This window comes from Macaca mulatta, chromosome 12, assembly GCF_049350105.2.
Source record: "Macaca mulatta isolate MMU2019108-1 chromosome 12, T2T-MMU8v2.0, whole genome shotgun sequence".
Taxonomy (NCBI): domain Eukaryota; kingdom Metazoa; phylum Chordata; class Mammalia; order Primates; family Cercopithecidae; genus Macaca; species Macaca mulatta.
In genome coordinates this window covers 22,090,692-22,118,626 of record NC_133417.1, presented here as the reverse complement: position 1 = coordinate 22,118,626, position 27,935 = coordinate 22,090,692, and the positions used below count along the sequence as shown (strand labels likewise).

Sequence of the window (27,935 nt, the reverse complement as noted above, 5' to 3'; positions counted from 1 at the left end):
TCACTTCTGTTTATATATTATATGGTCTTATACTTAGAAAGTTTTAAAGATTTCCAAAAAGTTTGTAAGAACTAACTGAAAACAATAAGCAAAGTGTCAGGATACAAAGTCAATACACAAAAATCAGTTGCATTTTGATGCACTAACAAACAACCCAAAAAAGGAAATTAAGAAAACAGTTCTATTTGTGGTAGCACCAAAAGGATTAAAATTTTAAGAATTTAGTTACCTAAAGAGATAAAAGTCTTGCATACAAAAAACTACAAAGCATTCCTGAAATAAACAAAGATATAAATTAATGAAAAGCTATTCCATGTACATGGATTGAGAAACAATATTGTTAATATGCCAATAATGTCCAAAACAATATACACAGATAAATGCAGTCCTTATAAAAATCCCAGTGATTTTCTGCAGAAATAGACAAACCCATCCTAAAATTTATATGGAATCTTAAGGTATCCTAATAGTCAGTACAATCCTCAATATAGAATAACAAAGTGTTGAGCTCATACTTCCTGATTTCAAATTTTACTGCAAATCCACAGTAATCAAAACAATGTGGTACTGGTGTGTTAGCTCTTTTTTGTGTGTTGTTGTTATACATATAAAGGCAGCCCTGAGGCTGGGTAATTTATAAGGAAAATGGGCTGGACAGGAAGCATGGTGCTGGCATCTGCTTGGCTTCTGGTGAGGCCTCAGGAAGCTGTCAATCATGGCAGAAGGCAATAGGGTAGCTGACATCTCACATTGTGAGCAGGAGCACAAGAATAGGGGCAGGTGCCACACTCTTTTAAACAACCAGATCTCATGTGTACTCAGAGTGAGAACTCATTCATTACCAAGCCATTCATGAGGGATCCAGCCCTGTGATCCAGTCAGCTTCCACCAGACCCCACCTCCAACACTGGGGATTGCATTTCAATGAGATTGGGAGGGGACAAACAGCCAAACCACATCTATTGGTGTAACAACAGACATATAGACCAATGGAATAGAACAGAGAGCCCAGAAATAAATTCTCAAATATGTGTTTAAATTATTTTCAACAAGGGTGTTGAGACATCAATGGGGAAAAGACAGTATTTTCAACAAATGTTGTTGGGAAAATTGTTTATCTACGTGCAGTAGAATGGAATGGGATTGTAACCTAAAATGATGTTTAAAAACTAGTTCTAAGTGAATCTATCACATAAGTGTTAAACGTTAAACTATAAAATGTTTAGAAGACAGCAGGACAAAAGCCTAAGTGTTTTTGGCAGTAGCATTTCTTGGATATGACATCAAAAGACATCATCCACAGAGCCATATGGTAATCTATAGATTGGGAAGAAATAGTTGCAAATCATATCTATGATAAGGGATTCATATCCAGAACATAGAGAAAATGCCTACAACTCAACAAGAATAACAAAACAAACAGCATAATTAATAGACAAAGGAGTTACATGAAAATTTTTCCAAAAAGATATGCAAATATCCAATAATCATGGAAAAAGATGCTCAATGTCACTAATCATTAGGAAAATGCAAGTTAAAACCATAATTTGAGACCACATCACATTCACTATGATACATACTATCAAAAAGAAAGTAAATGGAAAATAATATTTGGTGATGATGTGGAGAAGCTGAAAGTCTTGTGCACTGTTGATGGGAACGTGAAATATTATAGCTGCTGTGGAAAACATTATGATGCTTCTTCACAAAATTAAATGCAGAATTTCTGCATGATCTAGAAATTATTCTTCTGAATAAATACCCAAATGAATTGAAGGCAGGTTCTTAAAGAGATTTTTATGTACCCCTATTCATAGCAGCATTATTCACAAGAGCTAAAAGGTGGAGGCAACCTAAGTGTCCGTTGATGGATGAGTCAGAGAAGCAAAATGTGGTATGTACATACAATGGGATGTTATTCATCCTTAGAAAGGAAGGAAATTCTGACATATGCTACAACCTTCTAAGGTTCATCCATGCTAAGTGAAATAAGCCAGTTGCAAGCAGACAAATACTGTGTATGACTTTATTTATATGAGGTACTTCGAGTAGTCAAAATCATAGACACAGAAAGTAAAATAATGGTTTCCAAGAAGTGCAGTAAGGAATGAATGGTTATTGTTTAATGTGTACAGATTTTCAGTTTTGCAAGATGAAAGCGGTTCTGAAGATAGGTGGTGGCAATGGTTATCCAACAGTATGAATGTACTTAACACTGCTCAGTTGAAAACTTAAAATGGTTAGGATGGTAAATGATACATTTTATATTGTGTGCAATTTACTAGAAGTAAAAAATGAGGAAAAAACACGGTTTAAATAAAAACACATATATACATATATATACACACATTTTTGATATGATAATATGTGCTCTCACTTAAGACCACGAGGACTTAATCAAATTTGCTCCAGCTTTATGACCTTCTTTAGCCCCTTTGAAAGTCATCACTCTATATTTGCTGAGGTTCAAAGGTGGGTCTGCAACAGTCTAGTGAAGACTAGCTCCACTTTTAGCCACATGCTGTTGTGCTGCTACCGTGGTTTCTCACATTTGTTAACTGACACTGACAAGGCTGAAACTAGCATTAGCATGCACCCTGCAGGGGGGACATGAATGCATACACACCTGAATTTGCCGTGTTCAGACCTCAGTTATTTCCCCTAATTTTGATACTACAAGGAATGTTGGGATCTACCCCTTCAACTACAGCCTCTGGGTGCTGCAGGCCATAACCAGGTAGGGTATGTGCTAGAAGGGGGTGGAGACCAAGCAGCACCATCCCTTGGGGTAGTTATTAAAATTTCACTTCCAAATTGTATTTAAAATCTGTCTCCCATTGGAATTCTGGCTACCCCTTTCTCTTAATTGTATGATGTTAGTCCAGTTAATTAAGTTCCCTGGAGTTCAGTTTTCTTTATGTAAATATAAGAATTTTCTTTACGTAAATATAAGAATTAAATGAGACAAGTATAAATGTCTAACAAAATGTCCTTCCCATTGTAGGTGTGAAGAAATGGCTGTTTCTTTTAATGTACTGCATAACTGTATTTTTTCTCACTGATTAGGTTATGGGTGCCTTTTCCCCTCCTTCTTCCTGCTTCCTAGGGGCATGGTAAACACGTAACAAGTAGTTTATTGAGATTGAAAAGTGTATTCATTATATTGTTGCTTGTTTGTTCTATCAGAACACTTTGATAGGAACAAAAATGGTGATTTTCTATATCATATCATATCTGTATCTTTGAAGACAGTTATCTACCTTTTTATCATATTTGTGCTTCCAGCTGTGCCCAAGAGCAAATGTTATGGAGTTAAAATGCAGGTGAAGTGAGGTAGGATCTGCAGATTGTGGCTCTTATCTGCTTAATGATGTGTGCAATAAGTGTCATATTAGGAAGAAGAACAGGAAGGCCCATGTTTTTGAAGCAGAAACATAATGTTCAGTACAAGGAATCTCATATCATGTTTTCTAAAAAACTGTGTGAGAAAAAAATGGCAAAATAAAATGCTTAAGGAGAGACATCTGTTCTCTCTGATTCTTTAACCCACTTTAAACTTGGAGAAGCAAAGAAAAGCGACAGTTTAATTCTTGTGTTTCTTTAGGTCCAGATCTTTAGCTCTTGCATAAAAGTGAGCAAGCTGCCATCTGTGCAAACAGGTGGCTTGGATTAAATATGATGCTAAGTATTAGAACAATTATATTTATAGGCATGGCAGGAAGTGACAAAATTAAGAAAACCCAGGGTACTTTTAGTAAGATGAGAAATGTGAGCCATAAACTGTGTCTAAGAAGATAAAGTATGAAAATATATGGATCTAAACACCTGCATATTTGACATTTGCTTCTGGTAATTCAAGAAGAGATGAAACACAATTACTCATATGCCTCTTTCAACATACTACTGTGGGTCAACTGGACCTATCATAGAACAGTATTAGGGAAGATCCTTTATGTCATGAATAAAGAGTTGCTCAACTATGAATTAATTATGATTTAACAGTGAATCTCTTAGCTTCATAAAGTACATTCTTCACAGCTTGAAGCTAAGTAGAAAGGCCAAAGAACACACAGGTGGGAGGGTAAGCTTAAGGAAGCAGTGTCAGCATCATTCATTCATGAAGAGATAACCAGTATTGCAGTAACTAGGCTGGACTTGGAATCCTAATTCAGGAGTTTTCGTTGCTGATTCTTCACTGCGTTCAATGCGGCTTTTTTGATGACTTTTTCATCAGGGATGAAATGAAGTCAATGGACAAGATGACCTCCTTGGTTCCATCCAGCTCTCCAAAACATTTTGGAGCCAATTACTTTGTCAACTTTTTTCTCAGGGGTCCTTTGTAGAAACAGTGTATAAAATTTACTGACAAAATAATTAACTCTTTTTGACTGTTTTCCTTCAGTTAGATTAATATTTTCAAGGTTCATCTATCTTGTACTATATATCATTATTTCATTCCTTTCAATACTTTATTATATGAACATATCACCTTTATATGATTAATGTATTTAATATTGTCAACTTATTCAGAATATATATACTACTTGTAGAGCCCTATATTAGAGGTAAGGAGGAGAAGATTCAAATTAAAGGAGAAGGATTACACATAGCAACTATAACACAAGAACAAACATGTTTGTTTCAAAGTTGGTGAGAAGTTAAACTTTACTTTGAGTAGTTGAAATGAATACCAGGAAAATGGCACATTGTTTTGTTTTATATTCCACCAGTAGTTTTGATTTTACAGCCAAACTATATCTAAAGTTTTGTATTTTAAACTTTTGTCGTCTCAATTGTTTCCTTTTTGGTCATTGCTATTTTATCATGTACCTTTAAAAAAATAAGTTTATTGATATAAAATTGTATACCATAAAATTCACTCTTATTTTTTAAAAATAATTTTTATTGTGTCTATTTAATGTATACATCATAATGTTATAAGATTTTATATATATATATATATATCTGCATACATAGTAAAATAGTAACTATGGGGGAACAAATTAGCATATTCACCACCTCACATAGTTACCCATTTTTTCCTCCCTGTGATAAAAACTGCTATGAAATTCACCCTTTTAAAGTGTACAATTCATTGGTTTTTAGTATATTCATAGAATTGTCTAACCATCACTGCTGTTCATTTCCAAAATGCGTTCATCATCTCCAAAGGGAAATCTAGTACACAGTTATTTCTGATTCTCCTCCCCACCAGTCTTTAGCAATCGCTAATCTACTATCTATTTCTGTGGATTTTCCTATTTGAACATTTCCTATAGATTGAATTATGCCATGTGCAGTTCTTTATTAATATCTTCTTTCAGTTACATTCATATTTTTAAGGTTTATTCCTCTTGTACCATGTATCATTCCTTTGTTCATCCTTATTGATATGTAAATACCAATATTATTATATGGATATACCACATTTCATCAATTCATCATTTCATGATACTGGGATGGCTTCCTTTCGTCATAGCCTTACTACCTTAATATCTTCTTATTTTTTCTTTTTATTATTGTGTGCATGATTAACCTCTGGGATTTTACTCTATTCTTGGTTCATTGTCTCATCAAGTGCATATGTGATTTCCAAAATTCTCAAAGTGGGAATACTTAGACACTAATTCAATGAGATACGTAAATACCAAATATATCAGTCTTATTCTTAGTAATTAGGTAAATAAGGAAATTTGTATATTTTCTTCTAAGAGTACACAGCCATTTTAATGGTTAATGGTAGTATCTGATAAGAAGATGAAAGGTAAGTAGGATGGAGAATTAAAAAATGCCTACTAAATCATTGTAGTCAGTTACAATACCTCCATCATCATCATACTCAAGACCACTTTATTGGATACATACTCTGTGCAAGATACTTCATTTTTAACATGTATTATAGTATTTGATACTAAAACAACTTATTTTGGACATTTAGGTTTTTTAAAAAATTATTTCAGATGACAAAAGTAAATTACAGATAGCTAATGTAACCAGCTCCAAAATTAAATACTGTTATGTAGAAGAGTCAGAATTTCACCCCAAATTTCTAAGACATATTCCTTCTTCCTTCTTTCACTGCCTGATATGTCTATCTATCTATTTCTCTATCTATCTATCTATCTATCTATCTATCTATCTATCTATCTGTGTATGTGTGTGCATTTGTGTCTGTGTGTGTAAAACTAATATTGTTTGGGAGGAATTCATAATTCATGGAAGGGGTGGACTTTCAAATTGCCCATGATGTTAGATAAGGAAAATTTGTTTAATCATGATGAGAAGTGAGGTAGGGTCACTAGTTTGAAGAAAACAACCACAGCAATAAAAAATGTACTCTCCCCATTCATGTTCTAACACTGATTGATGTTAAATTATAGGTTTAGAGTTTATCCTTACTGGCAGACTTACTTGTAAATTCAGACTGCTCCTTGGCCAATCTGATTACTCTTAACAACTCAACAGGAGACTTGAAACTTTAATGGAGATTTGTGATTCTCCCAGGACATATATCTATATCTTCTCAGCAGTGTCAGACTGATCTGCTGCCAACATGTTTTCCCCCCTCTCAGTAGAATAAATCTCTGACTACACATCCTGGCAAAAGCACACATTTCTCCTGGCAAGCTTCCTCAATGGGCATCAAATATCTTGAGATTTCAGACAAAATCATTTTTCTCCGGGGAAAACATGACTTGTGTAGATGACAGGACCCCAGACAAACAGCAAACCCCACTCAGAATTTTAACAATTACTAAAAATGTATTTTCTATCACGGACCCACTTTTTTTACCACTGGTACCCCCCGCCACACACACACACACACACAAACAGATATGTGCAGACATACATGTGCACATATATAATCAATTTTCCTGTACTTACCTGCTTTATGAGATGCAAACTTATGGTGAGTTTGGAGACCCCCCCCCTTTTTTTTTGACAAATAATACCCTCCATAAGTAAACATAGTAATTATCAATGCACACTCATTGTGTAATAGATCTGTTGTCTGTGTCACTTAGCTAACTTTGATCATTTTCTGTCATCCAGAAAATAACTTCTTTCTTCAAAACCAACACACAATCAATGCTTGGCAGTAATGGGCATGTGATTTAGGTCTGTGCCTAATTAGCACGTTGCATACCACTAACGTACAGCACAAGAATGAGTACCTGGGTGGTCTACGACCAATGAATGCAAGGAACCTCCTACCGAGAACCCTGGAAAATATGTCTTGCTTTTTTATGTTGTCTTTAAAGTGAGAGGCTGTAGGGATTACATATGCTGTAGTCATTTTTTGATCATGAAGAGAAAGCTTGTCGGAATGGAGCCATCTGAAAGAAAACTATGGTAAGATATTATTCATGCCCCTGACGACAACACTGAAGTATCCGTATCAAGTCATGCATGTCTGCATGAAGCCCTACATGCAGTCAACCAGTTCGGGAGGTAATCTCATTCAGGCAGGAGTTTCTGATACTTCCAAAAGAAGTAAATAGTCTTTACTTTTCTCCCACCTCCTCCCTAAAGTAGAAAATGGTAACAATGACTTATCTATCAATTCTTAGCTGATCATCCTTCTTCTGAAAACATTAACTTGTATATCGTGGCATGTTCCTGTAGTCCCAGCTACTTGGGAGGCTGAGGCAGGAGAATCGCTTGAACCTAGTAGGCAGAAGTTGCAGTGAGCTGAGATTGCGCCACTGTACTCCAGCCTGGGCAACAGAGCAAGACTCCATCTCAAAAACAAACAAACAAACAGACATTAACTTGTATAATAGCTGTTTACAGTTAGCTAAGTTACATCCTAGGCATAAGAACAAATATGATTAAGTCCATTGTACAATTTTAGGCTCATCAGCATTTTTTCTTAATCATCTGAATATTTCTCATAAACTTTAACACTGTTTCAAAAAAAAAAAATCTTAAAGCCTACATATGCTTGAGAAGTTATTTTATCCAAAGAAAAACGACAACCTATTGGCCAAAGTTTTTGCCTTATTTCCACTTGCTATTGTCTTAGAACTAGCTAGTGTTTTGATATTAGTAACCATCCTATAACTATTTCTTTGTAAGTATTTTCATACATTTTATATTCCTGCCCTTCATTCATGTTGTTAAGCATGTGAATTTTAATTATTCCTTCTGTCACTTCTTTCAATGTTGTTTCTGTTTAAATGAATGCAATACTACCAATTTATTCAACTAAATCAATTTTCTATTTAATTAAGTCTTACTTTATGGTTTAATTATATACTTGGATTACAGTGATCAATTCTTCTCTCTAGAGATTTAATTGAAATATGTAGAAATTGATAAGGTATGCCATTATGCATTTGAAGAGTCACAGCATCTGTTGTTTAGATGTATGAATTAGTTTTCCAGACAACAAAATTCTTCAATACTACTCTATGCAATTATGTTCAGAACTATAGCATGTATTATATATTTCAGTTATGATATTTCAATTTAGTTTTCTTTCTATAATGTCAGTCAAGTGTTGAGCTTTTGAAATAGCCGATGGTGAAATTTTAGTGACAGAGTATATTGCCTAATCTATAATTTTAAGGAATAAAGTCTGATCTAAACATTGATATGTAAATGATTGCAACTGTGTTTTATAAGGGAACACATTAAAATTGTCAGTTTCCCTTGACATGTTTGCATTACACAAATTTTCCACAGTGAATATACATTACTTTAAAATCAGAAAATGTAAAAAATTATTGTCTTTGACCCATATGTCTTTTTCTTCTATCATCTTTTGTATGCTGATATTAACCACGACTAGAGAAATATTTTTATAAGGGTGAGAAAACTTGCTTAAGTTTTACTGGCACTAGTAACGTATCTATCTGTCCATTCAACTGAAATACTAGTGGGAAGACATTGAATCTTGAAAGACACAGCTTTATCAAAGATGTTGGAGAGTAAACATGTTTGTCAATTGGACAATATCAACAGTCAATGGAAATTAACTAAAGTTCCTGGACTGACCGTGAAAGATTTGAGCAAGATAATAAAATAGCTAAGTGACGGATGGTTAGGCTATGCTGATAGCTATTTAAATATAGGACTTCAGAGTTTTAAATGACAGTCAATGTTGCAGGATCGAAGCACAAATTAGATAAGTAGAGTTCATTTTGAGTTTCTAATTTACAAATTTGATGAAGGATTATTTGATTTATGACTAAGTTAATGAAACATAACTCTGCAATTTGAGGTCATTTTACTAGTGGCATGGAAATTAAAATTAAAATCTTAAGAGAAAGCAGGGAGATGTTTGGAGTGGAGGGAGGATATCTTTTAAGTGAATAACTGTGAAGGGTCTAAGACTTCACCCTACTTGTAAATTAACAAGTTAGCCTGCCAAAGTATGTGCGACTATATAAAAATGAGGCATTTGGGTCAGAGACAAAGAGTTTATTATTCACAGCAACAGTCAAATCATTATAGGCCAATGAGGTGTTATAGTGAAGTGTATTATTGGAGTGGAACCCCAAAATACAAAAATTGTCATCTTGCATAGGATTGCTGGTGACCTCCCTTTCTCCTAAAGCACAATGAAAGACTAAAATCAGCTCGGTTTAATCTTTTCAGAATGGGGAAAAAAATGGTGTCAATATGGTAGCTGACACAAACTAAATAGAGGGAGATGGAAGTGATTGAAATCTTTGCCTAGCCTCTTTTATCCTCCATATTTTGCAGTTTAGATGTTACTTTAAAATAAGCTCTATTTTCTGCATGTATCACTGCAGTGTAGATTTCTAGACCTTTGAGATCATAAAAACACACCAATCTTTGTATTTACTTTATATGAGCTGCTCAAGTGAAAGAGAAGCATGAATCTGCTTACATCTTTCCTTTGCCTGATGATTTAAATAGACTGGACCATTCAACAAGATTGTTGAGTGTATGAGTATGAAGTCAAGAAACTTTTGGTAAGAGTTTTAACTGAAGAAAGTTAAGAATCAGTTAAAGCTGGTGGTTATGCTACTATTATGCAAACAACCCTTCTGGTGGGAAAAGATATTTAAAATTCTAGAGAGAGATTTTATTTTCCTCTTATGCGATCTTTTTTCAAATAATCCAAAGAATGAAATGATCGTGTGAAAATTGCTGCTATTCACATTTTAGCTACAAATCAGAAAAACATTATTTAGTTGAGTGGCTATCAACTGCTCCATTATCTAGTCTGAAAAAGGCTCTTTATCACAGGAAGTAGCATTCATAGGATTGGCACTTCCACGTGTATTAATAATGGTTACTTACAATTATGATGACTTTTAAATAAAAATGATGTTTATTCTGGTTACTTTTTATGTAAATGCTTTTATTTTGGATATCTAACTTTATCTTATTTACCAGGGATTTGATTCATGTTTTTAAAAATATGTATTTCTCATGCCATGTTGTAAAACAAACAAACAACAACAACAACAACAACAACAAAATACCTTTTAAAGTATATAGCTCTTTTGGAAATCCAGAAGAACTGTCTTTTAGTTACGTTGCAATGATCAGTGATTAACATTTATAAATATAGTAAGTAAAAAATATGTTCTTTGAATGAGGCAAACAATTAATAGGTTAACATAGATTCCAGCAAACTTTTTATTTAAAGAACCAGAGGGTAAATATTTTAGGCTTTGTGGGCCATATTTTCTCTGTTGCAACTACTCAACTATGCCGTTGTAGTGCATAAGCAGCCATGAACAATAAATAGATGTAGCTGTGTTCTTTACAGAAACAGGCTTTGAAAAGCCAGACTGACCCAATGCTATAGTTTATGGACCCCTGATCTAGTATACTGTAAACCAAAAATAAAACCCTAAGTCCCCCAACAGACCAAACAGACTGCCTCTTGACCAAGGGGACCCCAGAGAAACCTGAAAACCTGAATTCCTGACCAGGATGGGAAGGGATGTTGAACACTTTTCATTGTGTCTCCTTCCTTTTGGAATTTAAGCACAAGTGACCAGCATTCAGGTTAAAATAGAGATCATAAGACTAACAAAACAGTCTCTTTGTGGCTAAATAAAAACAAGACAAAAGGTCATGCAAGGCAAAGGTTAAGTCATATCCTACAAACCACAAAATTTTGTAAAGCTGGTGTTTTTTTTTTTTTTTTTTTTTTTTTTTAATTAACCTGGTACAATTTGGCTTAATTTCTAACCTAATTCTGGCATAGTGTCACAGGACAGATAGCAGACCCTGAAGGAAACAAAAATATTTTACCTCCAAATATATTTTTTGATATATTTTGAAATGGCCCCACAAAGCCATCTTTTGTAGGGAAAATTTGGATCTGCAGACAATCTCCATTAATGCAGCCAGACCTTCCCTTCCCAAGCCTTTACCAGATCTAGGGGAGATGAACTGATAATCTGACAACTTTAATGTCTGAAAAGAAACATTTACCATCTATTCTCTCTGAAGACTGCTGGCTATGAGGCTTCATCTGCATAACAAAGCCTTGACCTTCACAACCCCCTTTAATCTTGATTCAAGCATTTGTTTCTTCTGACTTCAAATATTTAGACAAAGTTTAATTCTTGCAACCAATTACCAATCAGAAAGTCTTTGACTCCATTGATGACATGTAAACCTTCCCCACTTCAAGATATCCCACCTCTTATACTGAACCCATGTAAACCTTCCCTGTATTTATTTATGGTTTTATTAGCCTGTTCTCATGGTGCTATGAAGAAATACCTGAGATTGGGTAATTTATAAAGGAAAGGGGTTTAATTGACTCACAGTTCTGCATGGCTAAGGAGGCCTCAGGAAACTTACAATCGTGGCGGAAGGTACTTCTTCAAAGGGCAGCGGAGAGAGAATGAGTGCCAGCGGGAGAAATGCCAGATGTTTGTAAAACCATCAGACCTTGTGAGAACTCACTCGTTATCAGGAGAACAGGATGGGGGAAACCATCCCCATGATTCAATTACTTCCTACCAGGTCCCTCCCATGACACATGGGGATTATGGAGATTACAATTCAAGCTGAGATTTGGGTGGGGACACAGCTAAACCATATTAATGGTTTTACCTACAATTCCTATCTCCCTACAATGAATAAAACCAAACTGTAACCCAACTCCCTTGAGCATATTTCTCAGTACTTCTTGAGAATGTTCCCTGGGCCATGGTCACTCATATTGGCTCAGAATAAACCTCTTTAAAATGTTTCACAAAGTTTATTTCTTCTGTTAACAATGCTAAGTTTAAATTTATATATATGTAAATGTATTAAAAATTATTTAAATGTAATGCTGTAATATTATGAAAGTAGGTTATGAAAGTTGAGATTTGCAAAATAATATTAAAAACTATTCTGACACTTACTAAAACGCTAAGGAAGAACTTATTCAAAGTGAATGCAATAGGGCTGGGCGTGGTGGCTCATGCCCGTATTCCCAGCAGTTTGGGAGGCCAAGATGGTGGATCATTTAAGGTCAGGAGTTTGAGACCAGCCTGGCCAACATGGTGAATCCCCATCTCTGCTAGAAATACAAAAACTAGCTATGTGTGGTGACTCACACCTGTAGTCTCAGCTATTCCAGAGGCTGAGGCAGCAGGATCACTTGAACCTGGGAAGTGAGCCGAGATCCCACCACTGCACTCCAGCCTACAGCCTGGGCAACAGAGTGAAACTCTGTTTCAAGAAAAAAAAAGAAAAGAAAAAAACAAAAAAACCCATACCAAACCCAACAAAAGAACTATTGCAATATAGTAAAGAGACTTAACTGCAACCAGAGCAAACACTGCTTGCTAGAGGTACTTAGAGCCAATGAGCAGAATAAAGCAGTCAATACCTGGAAAACTAACAGGAGGTATCCAGGGCAGGAGGAGTCTTGTTAAACTGGTATAAGAGTTAAAGAAAGAGGAAAGAAACGTGAAACACAGCTGACAGGTAAAGAGGTTTTCTTGGCCGGGCGCGGTGGCTCAAGCCTGTAATCCCAGCACTTTGGGAGGCCGAGACGGGCGGATCACGAGGTCAGGAGATCGAGACCATCCTGGCTAACACGGTGAAACCCCGTCTCTACTAAAAAATACAAAAAATTAGCCGGGCGAGGTGGCAGGCGCCTGTAGTCCCAGCTACTCGGGAGGCTGAGGCAGGAGAGTGGTGTAAACTCGGGCGGCGGAGCTTGCAGTGAGCTGAGATCCGGCCACTGCACTCCAGCTTGGGCGACAGAGCGAGACTCCGTCTCAAAAAAAAAAAAAAAAAAAAAAGAGGTTTTCTTTAGTTAAAACCTGAGAGGCACTCCTGGCCGATTGGTCAGGACCCCTTTCTCTTACAGACGGTGAGTATATATTGGTTTTACGGTGAGGGGCTTATCAGAAGCTTGGAATGTTTATGTGTGTGGATAATTTGATGACAGGTTGGAATGTCTCTGGGAGCAGAGGAGGTTATCTTAGGGCAGACATCATTCCAGCCCGGAGAGGGGTTATCTCGGGGCTGGCATCTTCCCAGCAGGAGGGGGTTATCTAGGGACTGGCATGTCCGTGGTCTGGGAGGAGTTTGGAATGTTTCTGGTTGGAGATGTTATTTGCGGTTTATGGTCATGCTGACCTTAGCCATTAGGCTGATGCCCTTTGGATTTAGGTAGCTTTTATTAAGTTGAACTTTAGAATGAAGGGCATGTCCAAGATGGCAGTGCTCCTGCTCTGTCAACTGGATTAACACAATTTTTGCTAAAGGCAAGCCATAGACTTAAATTTCAAGGGTGGGGGTAGAGAAATTTGATCAAGTGTCAAGGGCAGGAGGATTCTCACTAAACTGACCCAGCAGGATTCTTGTTAAAGGCCGGCCAAGGTCAAGGACTCGTTGTGAAGTGGATGGAGGAGGTTGAACAAATTTTAGTCAAGGCAGATATCTTCGTCAGGAGTGCTAAATGTATTTCTAAATAACGTCACAACAGCAATAAATAAGTAAATAAGTGCATATATATATTTGATAAATGTAGTCAAAAACTTAGAGGAAACAAAAATATTTGCTGTGATCATTCTACTGGATGGGGCTATAGTAAATATTGTAAAAGCTACAAACGACTGAATGGTGGCTTGCCAAAAATTCCACCGAAATAACCTATTGAAGATAAAGCATGACTGACTTAATTGTTTAGTTTGGTAAAAAAGATCACTGTTGTCACAGAAAGTGAGCAGCGTATGGAAAGAGAAAAGCAAAGAAGAGATGCTTATAAAGTTTTGAGGGTATGTACTTGGACAGGTGTTTCAATACGTGGTCTTGATTAGAGTTGGGCATAATTTGTGATTAAGAGTTTAGGATAGTTGAATTGAGGGATGTGAGTGCTTTGGAGAAGCTCTTAAATAGGAAACAGTCATTTGTTTGTGCTGCATGTTGTTCTGAGGAAGATATATTTAGTGAGCCTTAGATGGTGCAGTCTATTTTTCAAGTAAATGGATTTTTGGAAAGTTCTTGGAAAAAGATGGTTATTTGCAACTTCAGCTTCCTGGCAAGAATTTCCTGAAATATTAAGGTCGTATCAACGCAGACGGTTGAATAGCAAATTGTGTTAATGTAAACAGTAAGATATGTTGATGTAGATGGTTTCAGTACTCAAAGGAACAAGAAATAGGTCCCTTCTTGAGTTTATAAAGTAATTGAAAACCCAAAACAAACACATCAAAATGGAATTTTAAAAACTCAGTAAAAAAGATCGAAAGGAATTATATGATTAAATATTAAATGGCTTAGGAGTTCCGAAGAGAGAGATATTAGGTGAATACTTTAAAGGTGTTGGGTATTTAACCATGCTTTGAAAAAAATTAAAAGTTTGGACAAGATCTGGTGTATTTATTGTGGGCATTGTAAGAAAGTCTGAGTGGGAGTGAAGTTTTACATATGCGGAGAACTGTAAGCACCAGATCATCTAGACTATCTTATAGACTATTTGTAGATAATAAATATATAAATATATGTTAAATTTTATATTTTATGATTAGGAAGCCACAGGTCTTTGTAGAGTATTTGAGGTAATGGGAAGTATTGTGTCTAATTGATTGGGCTGTGTAATGGTAATACCTAGAGGCATAGAAAACTCTTACAAAACTAACAATAGTCTAGGTGGGTGGTCATAAAGAACAATATTAATATAGGAGATAAAGATACAGGAAAGGTGTAACCAATAGGATGCTATGTATGTAAATGGAATTTGGAGGGCTAGTAGAGCCAAAACTATAAAAAGTTTAATTTTAGTACTGAGTCTTATATGTCTACAAGATACGTGATCTAGTATAGAATTGGAAATATAGAACTGGCATATGGGAAAGATGAGGACTTTAGTTGAATGTTTAAGAATCAATATAGGAAGGTGTGAGTAGTAAAATAGTCACTGAAGAGCTGTTGGGAAAAAAAAAAAAAAAAAAAAGGCCTACAGCTGAGTTTGGAAGGATGCCTTTGTTTAGATAGCAATTGAAAGGAAAATTTGAAGAACAAATACCAGGGCAAGGTAGTAGTTCAAAGTCAAGAGAAGAGCATTGCAAAATCCTACTGTTCATCATCATTGTTACACACTATGAAGTTGAGTTAGGTGGAGATTAAGCATAGGGGAAGAGCATATTGGACTTGGTTATTGCAGGTCAGTGATGATGTTGGAAGTCTGAAATTTCAGGAGAGCAAGAACTGCAGCTGCACTGCAGAAGATATAGAGAATAGCAGAATAGCATGTATGGCTGTTACGGAGAATATGGAGAATATGGCTGTTACGGAAACCCCTCAGGCAAAAGGTTTATTGAGGCCTAGTGTGAAAGGGAAAAAAAACTAGGAACAGAGAAAAACACCAGACTTAATGTACTTTTTTTCTTTTCTTTTCTTTTTTTTTTTTTTTTTTTGTTTGGAGACAGAGTCTCACTCTGTTGCCAGACTGAGGTACAGTGGTGCAATCTTGGTTCACTGCAACCTCTGCCTCCCAGGTTCAAGCGATTCTCCTGCCTCAGCCTCCTGAGTAGCTGGAGGTTACAGCTGCATGCCACCACGGCTAATTTTTGTATTTTTAGTAGAGACGGGTTTTCACCATGTGGGCCAGGCTTGTCTCTCATTCTGCTGACCTTGTGATCCATCTCCCTCGACCTCCCAAAATGCTGGGATTACAGGCATGAGCCATCGTGCCTGGCCATAGTTTTTTTTTTTTTTTTTTTTTTTTTTTTTTTTTTTTTTTTTTTTTAGCAGAAATCAAAGATATTTAAGAACTTAGAGTGCATTTACTTGTTTATAAAACAGAGCTTCTCTTTGCAAAGGAGAAAGTTCATCTCTTCCCAAAAGTCTTGGGAAACAAAGAGTGTACATGGAATGAGATCTCGAAGTAGAAATAAAGGATATTGAAGCCATTTCTAATGGCCTCAGTTTTCTCAGCTAAATATATGGATCCTAGGGCTCTTCAAAATGTGAGAAAAGTTTAACATTGTGAGCAGTGTTTTAGGAGAGTTGAATGAGGAGCCTACTGTGTTTTAATTATGAATAGCTAAATATTCCAGATTTACCATTGATAATAGTTAATTAAAGAATAAAATCTTAACTTGTTAGTTAACAAACCCTTCCTAGATTTATTTGAGCATTTCCTGTGATAGTAATTTCATTTTTTTTCACGTTTTATTTTTAATTGCCCAGCTTTTTTACTGAGTATAGTTTCTTTTAAAACATGGACTGCTACAGAATTTTAATTGTGGATATATCAAAATAGTTTTCCATGACAATTATGTTTGGATTAAAATTTCTCAGAGAACTGATTTGCCAAGGTTTTTTCTACTTTTTGAAAACTCTTTCCCTATGTAGAGATAGATGATATGTTTATTGATTGATTTAATTTTGAAACACTGAAAGTAGGTTATCACATCAAAAGTAAATGCATACTTACATTAGCCGTTAGCAAGACCAACTACTAATATGGGGATTTTATACTGATACACATGGAAGATGAATTTTGTCAGTTTTCAACTTCTCAGAAGGCTCACAGCGTAACCTGTTAAGCAAAGCTGAGTTTATTACCTATAATAGTCAGAAAAGACAACATTTTATGAGTCCGAGTGTCCAGAAGGAGAAGTTTAGGGGAAGATATGAATAGGGTTGGAAATCTGGGTTTGAATAGATAAGACTGAGCTTTCAATGTAAGGATCTGGTTTGGTTAGGCGCACTTCAAGATGTAATAGTTTAGGATTGGTAGATACAGAAAGGCAGGAATCTTGAAGTGAGTTATTTGATAATTGAGCAATTTACCCAGTTTTAGGAGTTTAATGTTTCTAGAAACTAATTTTCAGCCATTTTCTGAAAAAAAAAAAAGGTTTTTGTTCTGATTTACCCCATTAAGTTCATGAACAAGAACTTCCTAGAACAAATAGTAAAATAGTGAATGTAGGCTGCCTTTGTTCTTGGTCCTGATAGATAAGGTGGATGCAGAAGTCTTAGTTCTTAATTTCAATACCACATTGAGAACTAAATTAACAACGGCAAATGCTGTATATTATCTGCTTTGTGTGGAAGGGGTATAAAATATAATGTTCCATTTACCTGAAAGATTTTAAATTAGGATACTATGTTTTTCTTTTTGTATGCCAAATTATGGAAGAAAGAATTGAATCGAAATGACAGTAATGATAGTTAGGGATACTGCAGACTGAAAATAGATTCTTGGATCTCAGGGTACATAGGCCAGATAGTGACTCTATTCTGCCATACATTTTCATAAAAAAAAAAAAAAAAAAAAAAAAAAAAAAACTGACTGAGTTGAATGGTGTTCAGAATAATTGGCTCTTAACTGTCAAAGAGCTAAAAAGGAGAAAATATTATTTAATCAAAGTACCTTGTAGATATGCATAATGTCATGTTTTAAGAATACTTCAAGTACACCTACCTTAATCTTCCCACGTTAATGCACTTAAGTCATTGATCTGATTCACTCATATTTTATTACTTAATGTTAAACAAAATATATAGTACAACGTTTAGAAATGTAGTTCCAGAATGAAGGATCACTATTAATCTAGTAGATAACTATTAATCTTAGTAACAGGAGTTTCAAAGCTGGGGGTTTCACTAGTGATTATAAATCAAACTGTAAAGTAGAATAAATATGAAATCCAGAAGACCAGATTATAAAGAACAAAAAAAACCCAAGAAAATTAATGAGGGCAGATACTAGTTGCTTTTAAAATAATTCATGCAAAAATCCTTATTAGTTATTAAGCTAGAGAATTACGTGTGAATTTTTAAAGTTTTCTATTAATGCAGCATTGCAGGTCTAACAGTAAAATTTGCAGGAATGTAGAACTAAAGGTATTTACTAATCTTAATTCTCTGTAGATTTTTCTCAAGGCCAAACAATTATCCAAGAAAATTGACTTTAAATAAATTGATATTAAGTGTAGTCTTTATCTTTTCAAACAAGCTTCACTTCCTTCTACTTTCATTCTAAGGGAAATAATGATTAATTTTATTTTGACCACCCCTAATAACAAACTATCACTCATTTAAGATTTTCTTTCACTATAAGGAACTGTGGGGTCACATATTTCTTTTTCTCTTCTCTTGACCAGGAATCACCATTCATACTAAAAATCCTCTATGACTTTTCTTTCTCTCTGATGCCACAGACCTCATCTCAGTTTAAAATTCTCCAGTGTGCTTGTGTAATCACCCAGTGATTTCTTCCTGTCCACTGCAAAAACCAGTTCACTGAGACCTTGGTATTGCAGTAAAGAAGAGTTTCAGTAACATGAGATTCGCCATGTGGGAGAACTGGAGTTATTACTCAATGAGTTTCCCTGAAGTCTTGGAGGTCAGGGTTTTTCAAGGAAAGTTTGGTGGGCATGGGACTAGGGAATGGATGCTGCTGATTGGTTGAGGGAGATGCAATTATAAAAGTGTGGAAAACTGCATGGAGTCTACCTCTGGATGGGAGGTCACAGGACTGTTGAGTGATGAGTCCAGGTGAGGCCAGTCTGAAAATCATCTCAAAAGACCAATCTGAGGTTCTACAACAGTACTATTATCTATATTATCTATATATAAGGGAGTCACAAATCTTGTAAACTTTGGCCACATAACTTTTGAGCAGTAAGGGATTACAGAAACTACAGCTACATTTTAGCAGAATTCAGACCTCTTTCATAATTTCAGTTTTGTTTCCTTTCATTAGCATTACAAGGGTGGTTTCAATCCCTGAACAAGGAGGGGATGAGGTTTAGGGAGTGACTATTATGATTCTTGTTTCAAGGTTAAACTATAAACTAAATTTCACCCATGGTTAGCTTGGTCAATGCCCAAGAATGAGTGAAGACAGCCAGCCTATGAGCCTAAAAGCAAGACGGAGCCAGCCATGTTAGATTTCTTTCATTATCACAATCTTTGCAAAGATGTTTTTGCCTGCCTGTTGGGAGAAAAACTACTTGTCGAGTGTTTTGTTTTGTTTTGCTATATTTATCTCCATGAAGCAATGGAAAATGGAAATTTTTCTCTTAATTTATTGAGAAAATATTGTAAGGATGATTTTGTTAGGGCATGCTATTTGGCTTCTGCTAATCCACGATGATATGTTCATCACAATCAAGAAGTGGGCCAGAGATGAGAATATTTTTAAAAATTCAAAGAGGGAATAGATGTTAGAACTCAAAGTTGAGGTTGGACTATTGATTTGAGCAAGCATTAATTGTGAGTAGGAGGACAGGAGATCAAATCAACTGGCAAGACCAAATGAGCATTACAGATGATTGGTGTTGCTGTTGAGACATGATCATAAATATGGATGGGAAGGAAAGGGAAGACAGGAAAATAATATAAATCAAAATAAATATTTATAGTTTATGTAAATCTGTTATTTGTTCTGCATCAATAGAAAGGAAAACAGGTAAAGTTAAGGATTAAAAAAAGAACTCAACTCCTTTTTAACTGATAACAGAAGTTCAGAAGGTGATACAAGGCCTTAATTTAAAGATCATATAGAACTATCAGTCCATACAGCCAGCCTCAGGGAGTAACTGGGAAATCCCTTCTTTATCTCCTTACTTTCCTCCTTGCTAAAAAGGCCATTTGTCTTTCCCTGTTTCCCAGGCCACAGTTCCAACATGTCACTGTTCCCATGTGATTAAGGTTAAGAAGAACTACTGGCCCTCTGTGTTATTCTTGGCTCTAATAGGAGACTCATATTGGACTATGTCTTTTGAATTAGACACTGAAGAAAACAAACTTCAGTTTTGCTAGTATTGCTTGCTTCTTGTCATATAAACTGTAGACGTAACTATTAATAATATTTAAATAATGAGAGAAGGACTCAGAAAATCTCGTTCTGCCAAAATGTCAGACACTTTTTTGTGTGTTTTTGCTGATAATCTTTGTAACTCATCATTTAGTACTTGTTTTATAAATTTGCAAGTGACGACATTCAGTTTCTGAGATATTGTAACTTACACACATTCATTTAAGTAGTGAATCTCATCTCCATTAATATCACCTTTCTTCCAAGAATGAGCAGGAGATTAGGGATGTGTATGCAACACCATGGAAAAGGCTAGAATTGGGTAAAACTGGGTACAAAGATTGTCATTTAAAAAGAGAACATATTCAAAAATACTCTAATGTGGCTATCTTCTTTTACCTAATTTTATATATATATATGTAATTATGTATAATTACATATATGTATTTATCTCCAGAATATCCTTATATCCTGTCAGTTTTCCCTCAAGTTCGTAATTTCAGACAGAGATATTGTTAAGATGTTTTAATTTTCTGACAAACATGGCTAAACTTACCTCAAAAATATGTGGAAGCACTTATCTGAAAGAAATGCAATTATTTAAAATGAAGACATAGTTCTTCTAGAATTGAAAAGGTTGATTCATTGATATAGTGGTAGCCTCAGAGATTTTGAGCTGCAATTGTGAAAGCCAGATAAAATACCACAGAACAAATTCACAACCCAAAAGAGAATTCAAGAGACTAAATAGGAATTCAGTGTTGGTAGAAGAATCAGATCCATAAATAGGTCTGCATGAGAATGATTCAATCTGAGGAGACTTAGAACTGTATAGAGTTACAGTCAACTGGCAGCACTTTTAAGTTAAAATACTGGATCGTCATCAGTAATGGCCCATTTTTTTTTCTCACTGTAGAATGTGCAGCAAATTGACCATATTTTAATTAATTTTCATTTGTTAAACTATGAACCTGAGTGAATCTCATACTAACCCCTTGTTCATTGTACAATAGACCATGTGTTAGGCGGGCTTTCTGATCTTTCAAAAGAATGAATGCCAAGTACAGAAATCTGCTTGTGTTATTGAAGGCTAAAAATGATTATTCTAATGTGTCTGTTTATTTTGCACGTTTTCTCCCCTACAGTTACTATATTACCTAGTCAATGTATTTGTCAATTGTGAATGTCTTTGTTGTTGCAGATACAGATGTGGTGTATAAAAGCGAGAATGGACATGTCATTAAACTGAATATAGAAACAAATGCTACCACATTATTATTGGAAAACACAACTTTTGTAAGTAATGAATAATTAATTACTTTCTGTGTTTCAGTACTGTTTAGAAAGCTCTCTAGATGTACATAACTCTCTATTCTTCAGCTCCAGCATTTGAAAAGCTTTTCAGGTGAAAATTGGGGCTGGAATAGTGTGAGAATCAGTAAACCTATTGATCGAAAATATCCCATGACTATCTGCTTCATTTTCTCCCCATTTACTTTTGTTAGTAACTGGAGAAATATTTCCATGAATAGTAATTGCTTAAAAAGAATAATTTTCCCAATATTTTATATATAACATTAGTCATACAAATGCCGAGGTTAAGAAATGGCTAGTCTAGCCTTATTTATTATTAACTTTCCTTTCTTCTTTACTTTTCATTCTTTCTGACTTCTTTCTAGTTCTGTTGTTCTCTGGATCAGATGGAAAGGCTTTCCAAAGCTGGTCTTCAGCTGAGGTTGATGTGTTCTACTTTTAGAATTTAGGATTCTGTCAGTACCATTTTACTTATTTTGTATCACTGTTTCGCCAACATGGTTTAAATTACTGTGTGTATCTATATTGGTCTTAATACACACTTTGTCTTTCTGAAAAATCTAGTACCCTAAGGTTAGGAGACTTAACTATAATTACCTGTTTGGTAAGTGATAATGAATTACTATTGCAAATGTTGAAAATCTAGCTACTCAACACCGATGAAAAATAGTACACAGTTATTTACTTACTATTTTATTGTAATTAAAGTTTCAATAGACTGCCAATTAGATGAATTCATAAAATACAGACAAAATATATTACAGGCTCTCAGAAAACCTCCACAAAATAAAAAGATAAGCAAAGTTGTTGGCTACTTTTAAAAATGTATTCATACTTGTACACTTAAAATAAACATTTAATCTCCATTTTTATTATGGAATGGCCCTATGGAAGAAATGGACTAAAAATGTTCTGTTTAGTATTTTTACATATTAAGGAGAAAAGGTCATTACAATCATTAAGTGATTATATATCATTGGGCTAAATTTAACCAGCCAACTAATGTACATTAATAATGAGGTCATCAGTCAGAAGAAAAATAATGACATTTTTGTTTTTAAACGAATTTACAGGGAATCAAAGAATAGCTACTTGGTGTGCAACTCTTTATGGTACTTATAGGATGTCAAGGATATGTACAGCAGATTGCCTACTGTCCAAGAATGTGGATTTCCTTTGGGAGATAATACTAACCCTTATGGAGAATTTTAATAAACAGTATAGAGCAGTATTTACTATTTCTTCAGTGGATGGTCCTCAGGGATACTAGAAAAAAGCCTAGAGAATCATTGAGAAATACTGTCAATAGTGGAAAATTAGCCATTAGTAAGAAGATAGGAAAGGAGACAGAATTCCAGAATCGATAATGATGAGAAGGTATGATAATAATATACAGATTAAAGTCAGAATGAATGGATTTTTAATAAAATTAGTTTGGGGAACAAAAATGGAATGCATTTTAATTTTTGCTTTTTTTTTTTTCATAAAGTAACATAATGTTATGGAGATTCTAGGCCCTCAGTAGCCAAGCATTCAGGTTAGATATACTCAGTATATGAATTATTCTATTATATGACTGTGCCTTATTAAATACTCATTCATGCAAGTCAATGAGGTTTTCCCCCATCACTAATTACGTTTTTGTTTTCCATTTATTCATTACTTTTTTATTTTCCATGATACATCAAAAAAGAAACCAAAACAAACAAAACTTTTAGATTCTTATTCCATTATCTCAGTTCTTTTGTTGGTACTACACACCATCACCATCTCATATCATCGTGGTTTTACTCCATGTGCTAATTAACGCTATTTTATCTTTGTGCTTTTGTGTTATATCTTTTTAAATGCTTTTGAGGTCTCTTTCTATTCTCCTCTATGTTGGCCATGACTCTTAATTACCACAGGGTCATATTTAGTAAATATTCTAATTTACTTACCTTCTAAGATTCATAGGCTCCCTAAGGACGTTTATGTCACAGCACAGATAATTAAGCAATTTATAAGTCCTAGAGGTATCTAAATTTAATGTGGGGGGAGGGGTTAGGGGAGTGGAAGGTGGCATCAGTTTGCAACCAGTTACCCCAAACTGAGAACAAAAATAGGAATTGCCATAATTCCAGATGATTTCAAAGGAGCTTGTTTAATCATTTTCTCCTAACTTCAAGATGGCATTATTTAATACACGTATGTTTTTAAGATTAACATTAGGCTAAAACCTGGATTTAATTTCTCTTCCAGGAAACTCTGTTGAAAAATACATTTTATTGAAACAAGTATTGCTGGTTTTTCTGTGAGCAATTATCAATATTTTAATAATAATAATAATTAATTGGATCAGATCAGTATAAAAAGCTTTGAAATGAAAGCATGACAAGTCGTTTGAGAAAATAAATATACTATTGATAAAAATGTCCTAAGAGAATGGCCTGTTCTATAGTAAGACATATTATGCTACAATATGACTACAAATGTATTTTTAAAATTAAGTAAATTTAACATCATATTATCACTTTTCAGCTTAAACACATTTTAAATATGATTACTGTGTACTTTTGGGTAGCAGATTCTATGATTAAAATAAATATTGGGCATGGTTGCCAAAATAAAAAATACTTTTTAAAAAATGAAATAATTGTGTTAAGGCATTCTTTTGGTTTGAAGGTAGGTGGATTTCTAATGAAAGGAGGAAATTAAGGGGCATATAACTTTTGAATTAGAGGATGAGAAGTAAGTGATTTAGCCTCAAAACTGCTCTTTATAGTTATTGTTTGGAAATGTTATCTCTTAAAGCCAGAACTAGTTCAAACAAAAGCTCATCCACAATGACAAAATGAGGAAAATGTTTCCTAACTATTAGCTGTACTGTTTCCACTGTCAATAATTTGAATATCACCATGGTCATGGCTGAACATACCAGCAGCCGTAAATTGTTTTATCAAATCACTTTTTGAAATTATAAGGGGGTTGTAAACATAAGTCGAAGTCCCATGTACTTAAGTACAGTTAAGATTTTAAAAATATGTATCTTTTTTGTTTTTTTTTTGAGATACAAACTCTTGCTCTCTTGCTCAGGCTGGAATGCAGTGGTGCAATCATAACTTACTGCAGCCTTTAAACTCCTGGGCTCAGGTGAACCTCCTGCCTCAGCCTCCTAAATAGCTAGGACCACAGGTGTATGCCACCAGGGTCGGCTAATTTTTTAAAATATATATATATATTTTTTAGAGATAGGGTCTCACTATGTTGCCCAGGTTCATCTTGAACTACTATCCTCAAGTGATCCTCCTCTGATGGCCTCACAAAGCACTGGGTTTATAAGCGTGGGTCACAGAGCGTGGCCCCCTAAAATATATATCTTATGCATTAATATGAAAAGCAATAATTGAGAGATAAGAGTCTCATCTGAAATCTTTGAAACTCTGTAAGTCTATTTAAATACATTCTACTAAAAATAGCCATAACACAGGAAGGAAATTCATATATGGAAGCAGAATGATTCCAAGAAAAATGTTAGTTACAGGCCGGGCGCGGTGGCTCAAGCCTGTAATCCCAGCACTTTGGGAGGCCGAGACGGGAGGATCACGAGGTCAGGAGATCAAGACCATACTGGCTAATATGGTGAAACCCCGTCTCTACTAAAAAATACAAAAAAAAAACTAGCCGGGCGAAGTGGCGGGCGCCTGTAGTCCCAGCTACTCGGGAGGCTGAGGCAGGAGAATGGCGTAAACCCGGGAGGCGGAGCTTGCAGTGAGCTGAGATCAGGCCACTGCACTCCAGCCTGGGCGACAGAGCTAGACTCCGTCTCGGAAAAAAAAAAGAAAAAAGAAAAGAAACATGTTAGTTACATATTCATTGGTCTAACCGTTTACGTATATCTAGGCCATTACAAAATAGTAGGTTTGGGAAGAACCAAGGAAGATTCATTGATTTATAATGCAAACAGACAGCATCAGCTGGTTTGGATGTCATCCTAGTGTTTTTGGTTTTGTTTCTTGGTTGTTTTATTTGTTGCGCTGCTGGGTATATGGAGGTGATAGATCCAACTGTGTACCACTGTGAAATCAAGGAACTTATTATTTGATTTGTGTTTAAGGAAATAGGTGCCTTATTAAAACAGTAACAACAAAAAAATAAACACAGTAGCACAGATAATTACTTAACAAAGGCATCAAAAATTTTATCTCATAAAATTTGAGATGAGGAAATATTATCAGAAAATTTGATTGGCCATGTGGCCTCACATAATGGCCAATAGTAATGGAAAATTTGATAATTATTAGTAAGATTTGGTCTACTCAGTATCTGTTGGAATCCCAGTAGTGATAGACATCAGTAGTGTAACTAATACTGGTTAATCAGTGAAGCCACGGGAACTGTACATATCAATGTTGTGTTTTGACAGTATTGTTTCTTTTTTTTTCTAGACCAGTGTTTCTCCACTGGGGGTGATTTTACTCCCAGGAGACATTTTTGATTGTCCTGAATGGATGTGAGGGGTTTGCTGTGGGAATCTACTGAGTAGAGGTCAGAAATGTGCATCCTACACTTAACACAACCAGAAATGTCAGGAGTGTAGAGTTTGAGAAACCCTGTTCTAGACAGAGATACAAGAAAAACCATGTGATAATTAGATGGCAGTTTTTTGAGGTGGGATCAAAGTAATGACTTTTAAATTGGTAATTTTAAGGGAGATATTAAGCTGTGGCTTTCAGCGTCATTAGTTTCATGTACTTTTCTTCTTTTTAAGAAGAACCCTGCAAAGAAGACCAGCATGCATGAGTAGGATCATTTGACCTTGACTTCCTCTCCTGTGTGTATTGCTGAGTATAAAATAAAAGTGTGACCCAGTTTTCTTACACTTTTTGGATGATACTTCTGGTTAAGACTTTTTTGTTCAGATAAGTTAGTGTCACTTATTTGGCCATTGCCAAGTTTATTTTTTACTAGGAAACAATTGTTCCTTTTTAAGATAGAGGATAAAAACTGATGGCTACTGGGGACTCCATTCAGCGTAATTGCTTTCATTGGTGCATTGTGCTTATGAATAATTGAATCTCATCGTCTTTTGCTTGGACATGTCCTTCCCCTCGCTATAGCAGTTACCATTTCCTGTTGCTAGATACCTTCATATTTATCTTATTTTTATCATCCTCTATGAAAATATTTAGATACTTATTATATCCACAGTATTTATTTAACGATGATTATTATGTTTATTTACATTATTTAGGTAATTTCCAATTCAGTCATCAAAATAGGATGTAACATTGATGTACATTCAGGGAAATGAATGGAATAATACATGTTTCAGCAAAGATTGGACAGCTTCTATATTTAGGGAAGAAAACATTGAATCTATCATAGATATTTAGGCTTTTCAAAATTTTCTGTAAGTTAGATATATGTGAAAGTGAATTCCAGCATAGCTTTAAAAGTGGTGGTCATTAAAACAGGAAAATTAGAAAGAAAATTTCTGATCCTTACTCTGGAAGTCTACTCATGCACTATTTTAATTAAAAGTGTAAGAAGAAATAGTCTTGTTGCCTCTAAGTGTTTGCAAGTATGACAGGATTACCCTGCAATTTCAAACAGTTATTCATACAGTTCTCCATAGGATTAAAGGGCTAAAATTGACTACTGCATTATTATTTTTTACCCTAAATTACCATTATGAAGGATCTAGAAATTATATTCAACTAATTTATTCATGAGGACAAAGTATCTCAGATGGTATGACCATTTTATTGTCAATAATGATAGTGTTATTAATAAATCTACATTCATAGCCATTTAATTATTATGTATATTGTTAAATGAGTGAGTCATCCTTATAAACAAAACTATCTAAGTAATATAAAAATACATAACTAAATTGTTTTCTTCAGATAGGAATAAAATTATGACAAAAATAAATTAGATGACACTTGTTTAATTATATGAACTAGAACTTGGTTCAATTTTGTCTGATAGACCCTCTTAGATATATGCGATAAAAAGATTACAATTCCAGTGCTGATTTTTTAGAAGATTCTTATTTAGTCTCTTTGGAGCTGGAGGTGTCAGACAGGATGTTGGAAACCAACAGGCAGCTAGATTTGTAACAACTGTTTGCAATCGTTTTGGAATTTGGCTTTCTGAGAGGTCAGCTCTCTGACTTGTATCCAGGACCAGTCAGTCCATTTTGAGGAAGTCAAGGCTCTCGCTTAAATATTTGATGGATATTTCTGCCCTTCATATTCTTTCTGAATAATTTTATATATTGCTGTCTCCCACTCATGGAAAGCCAATTAGAAATTTTAAAAAAATATCAGTCAAAGGATACAAAGTGTCAGACAGAAGGAATAATAAGCTTTTGAGAAACACAGCAGGGTGACCAGAGTTAATAATAATGTATTGTGTATTT

At 34.9% G+C, this 27,935-nt stretch overlaps 1 protein-coding gene across 3 annotated transcripts in view; it reads left to right on the top strand.

The window, feature by feature from the left end:
* The window catches only part of DPP10 (dipeptidyl peptidase like 10), a 701,607-nt gene that overhangs the window by 318,659 nt on the left and 355,013 nt on the right, over positions 1–27,935 (top strand). For all 3 annotated transcript variants that reach the window (XM_077956499.1, XM_015109936.3, NM_001265998.1), the window contains 1 exon segment: positions 21,417–21,511. Coding sequence is in view for 2 of the 3 variants with exons in the window: in XM_015109936.3 (XP_014965422.2) it covers positions 21,417–21,511 (95 nt within the window). In the remaining variant the exon portion in view is untranslated.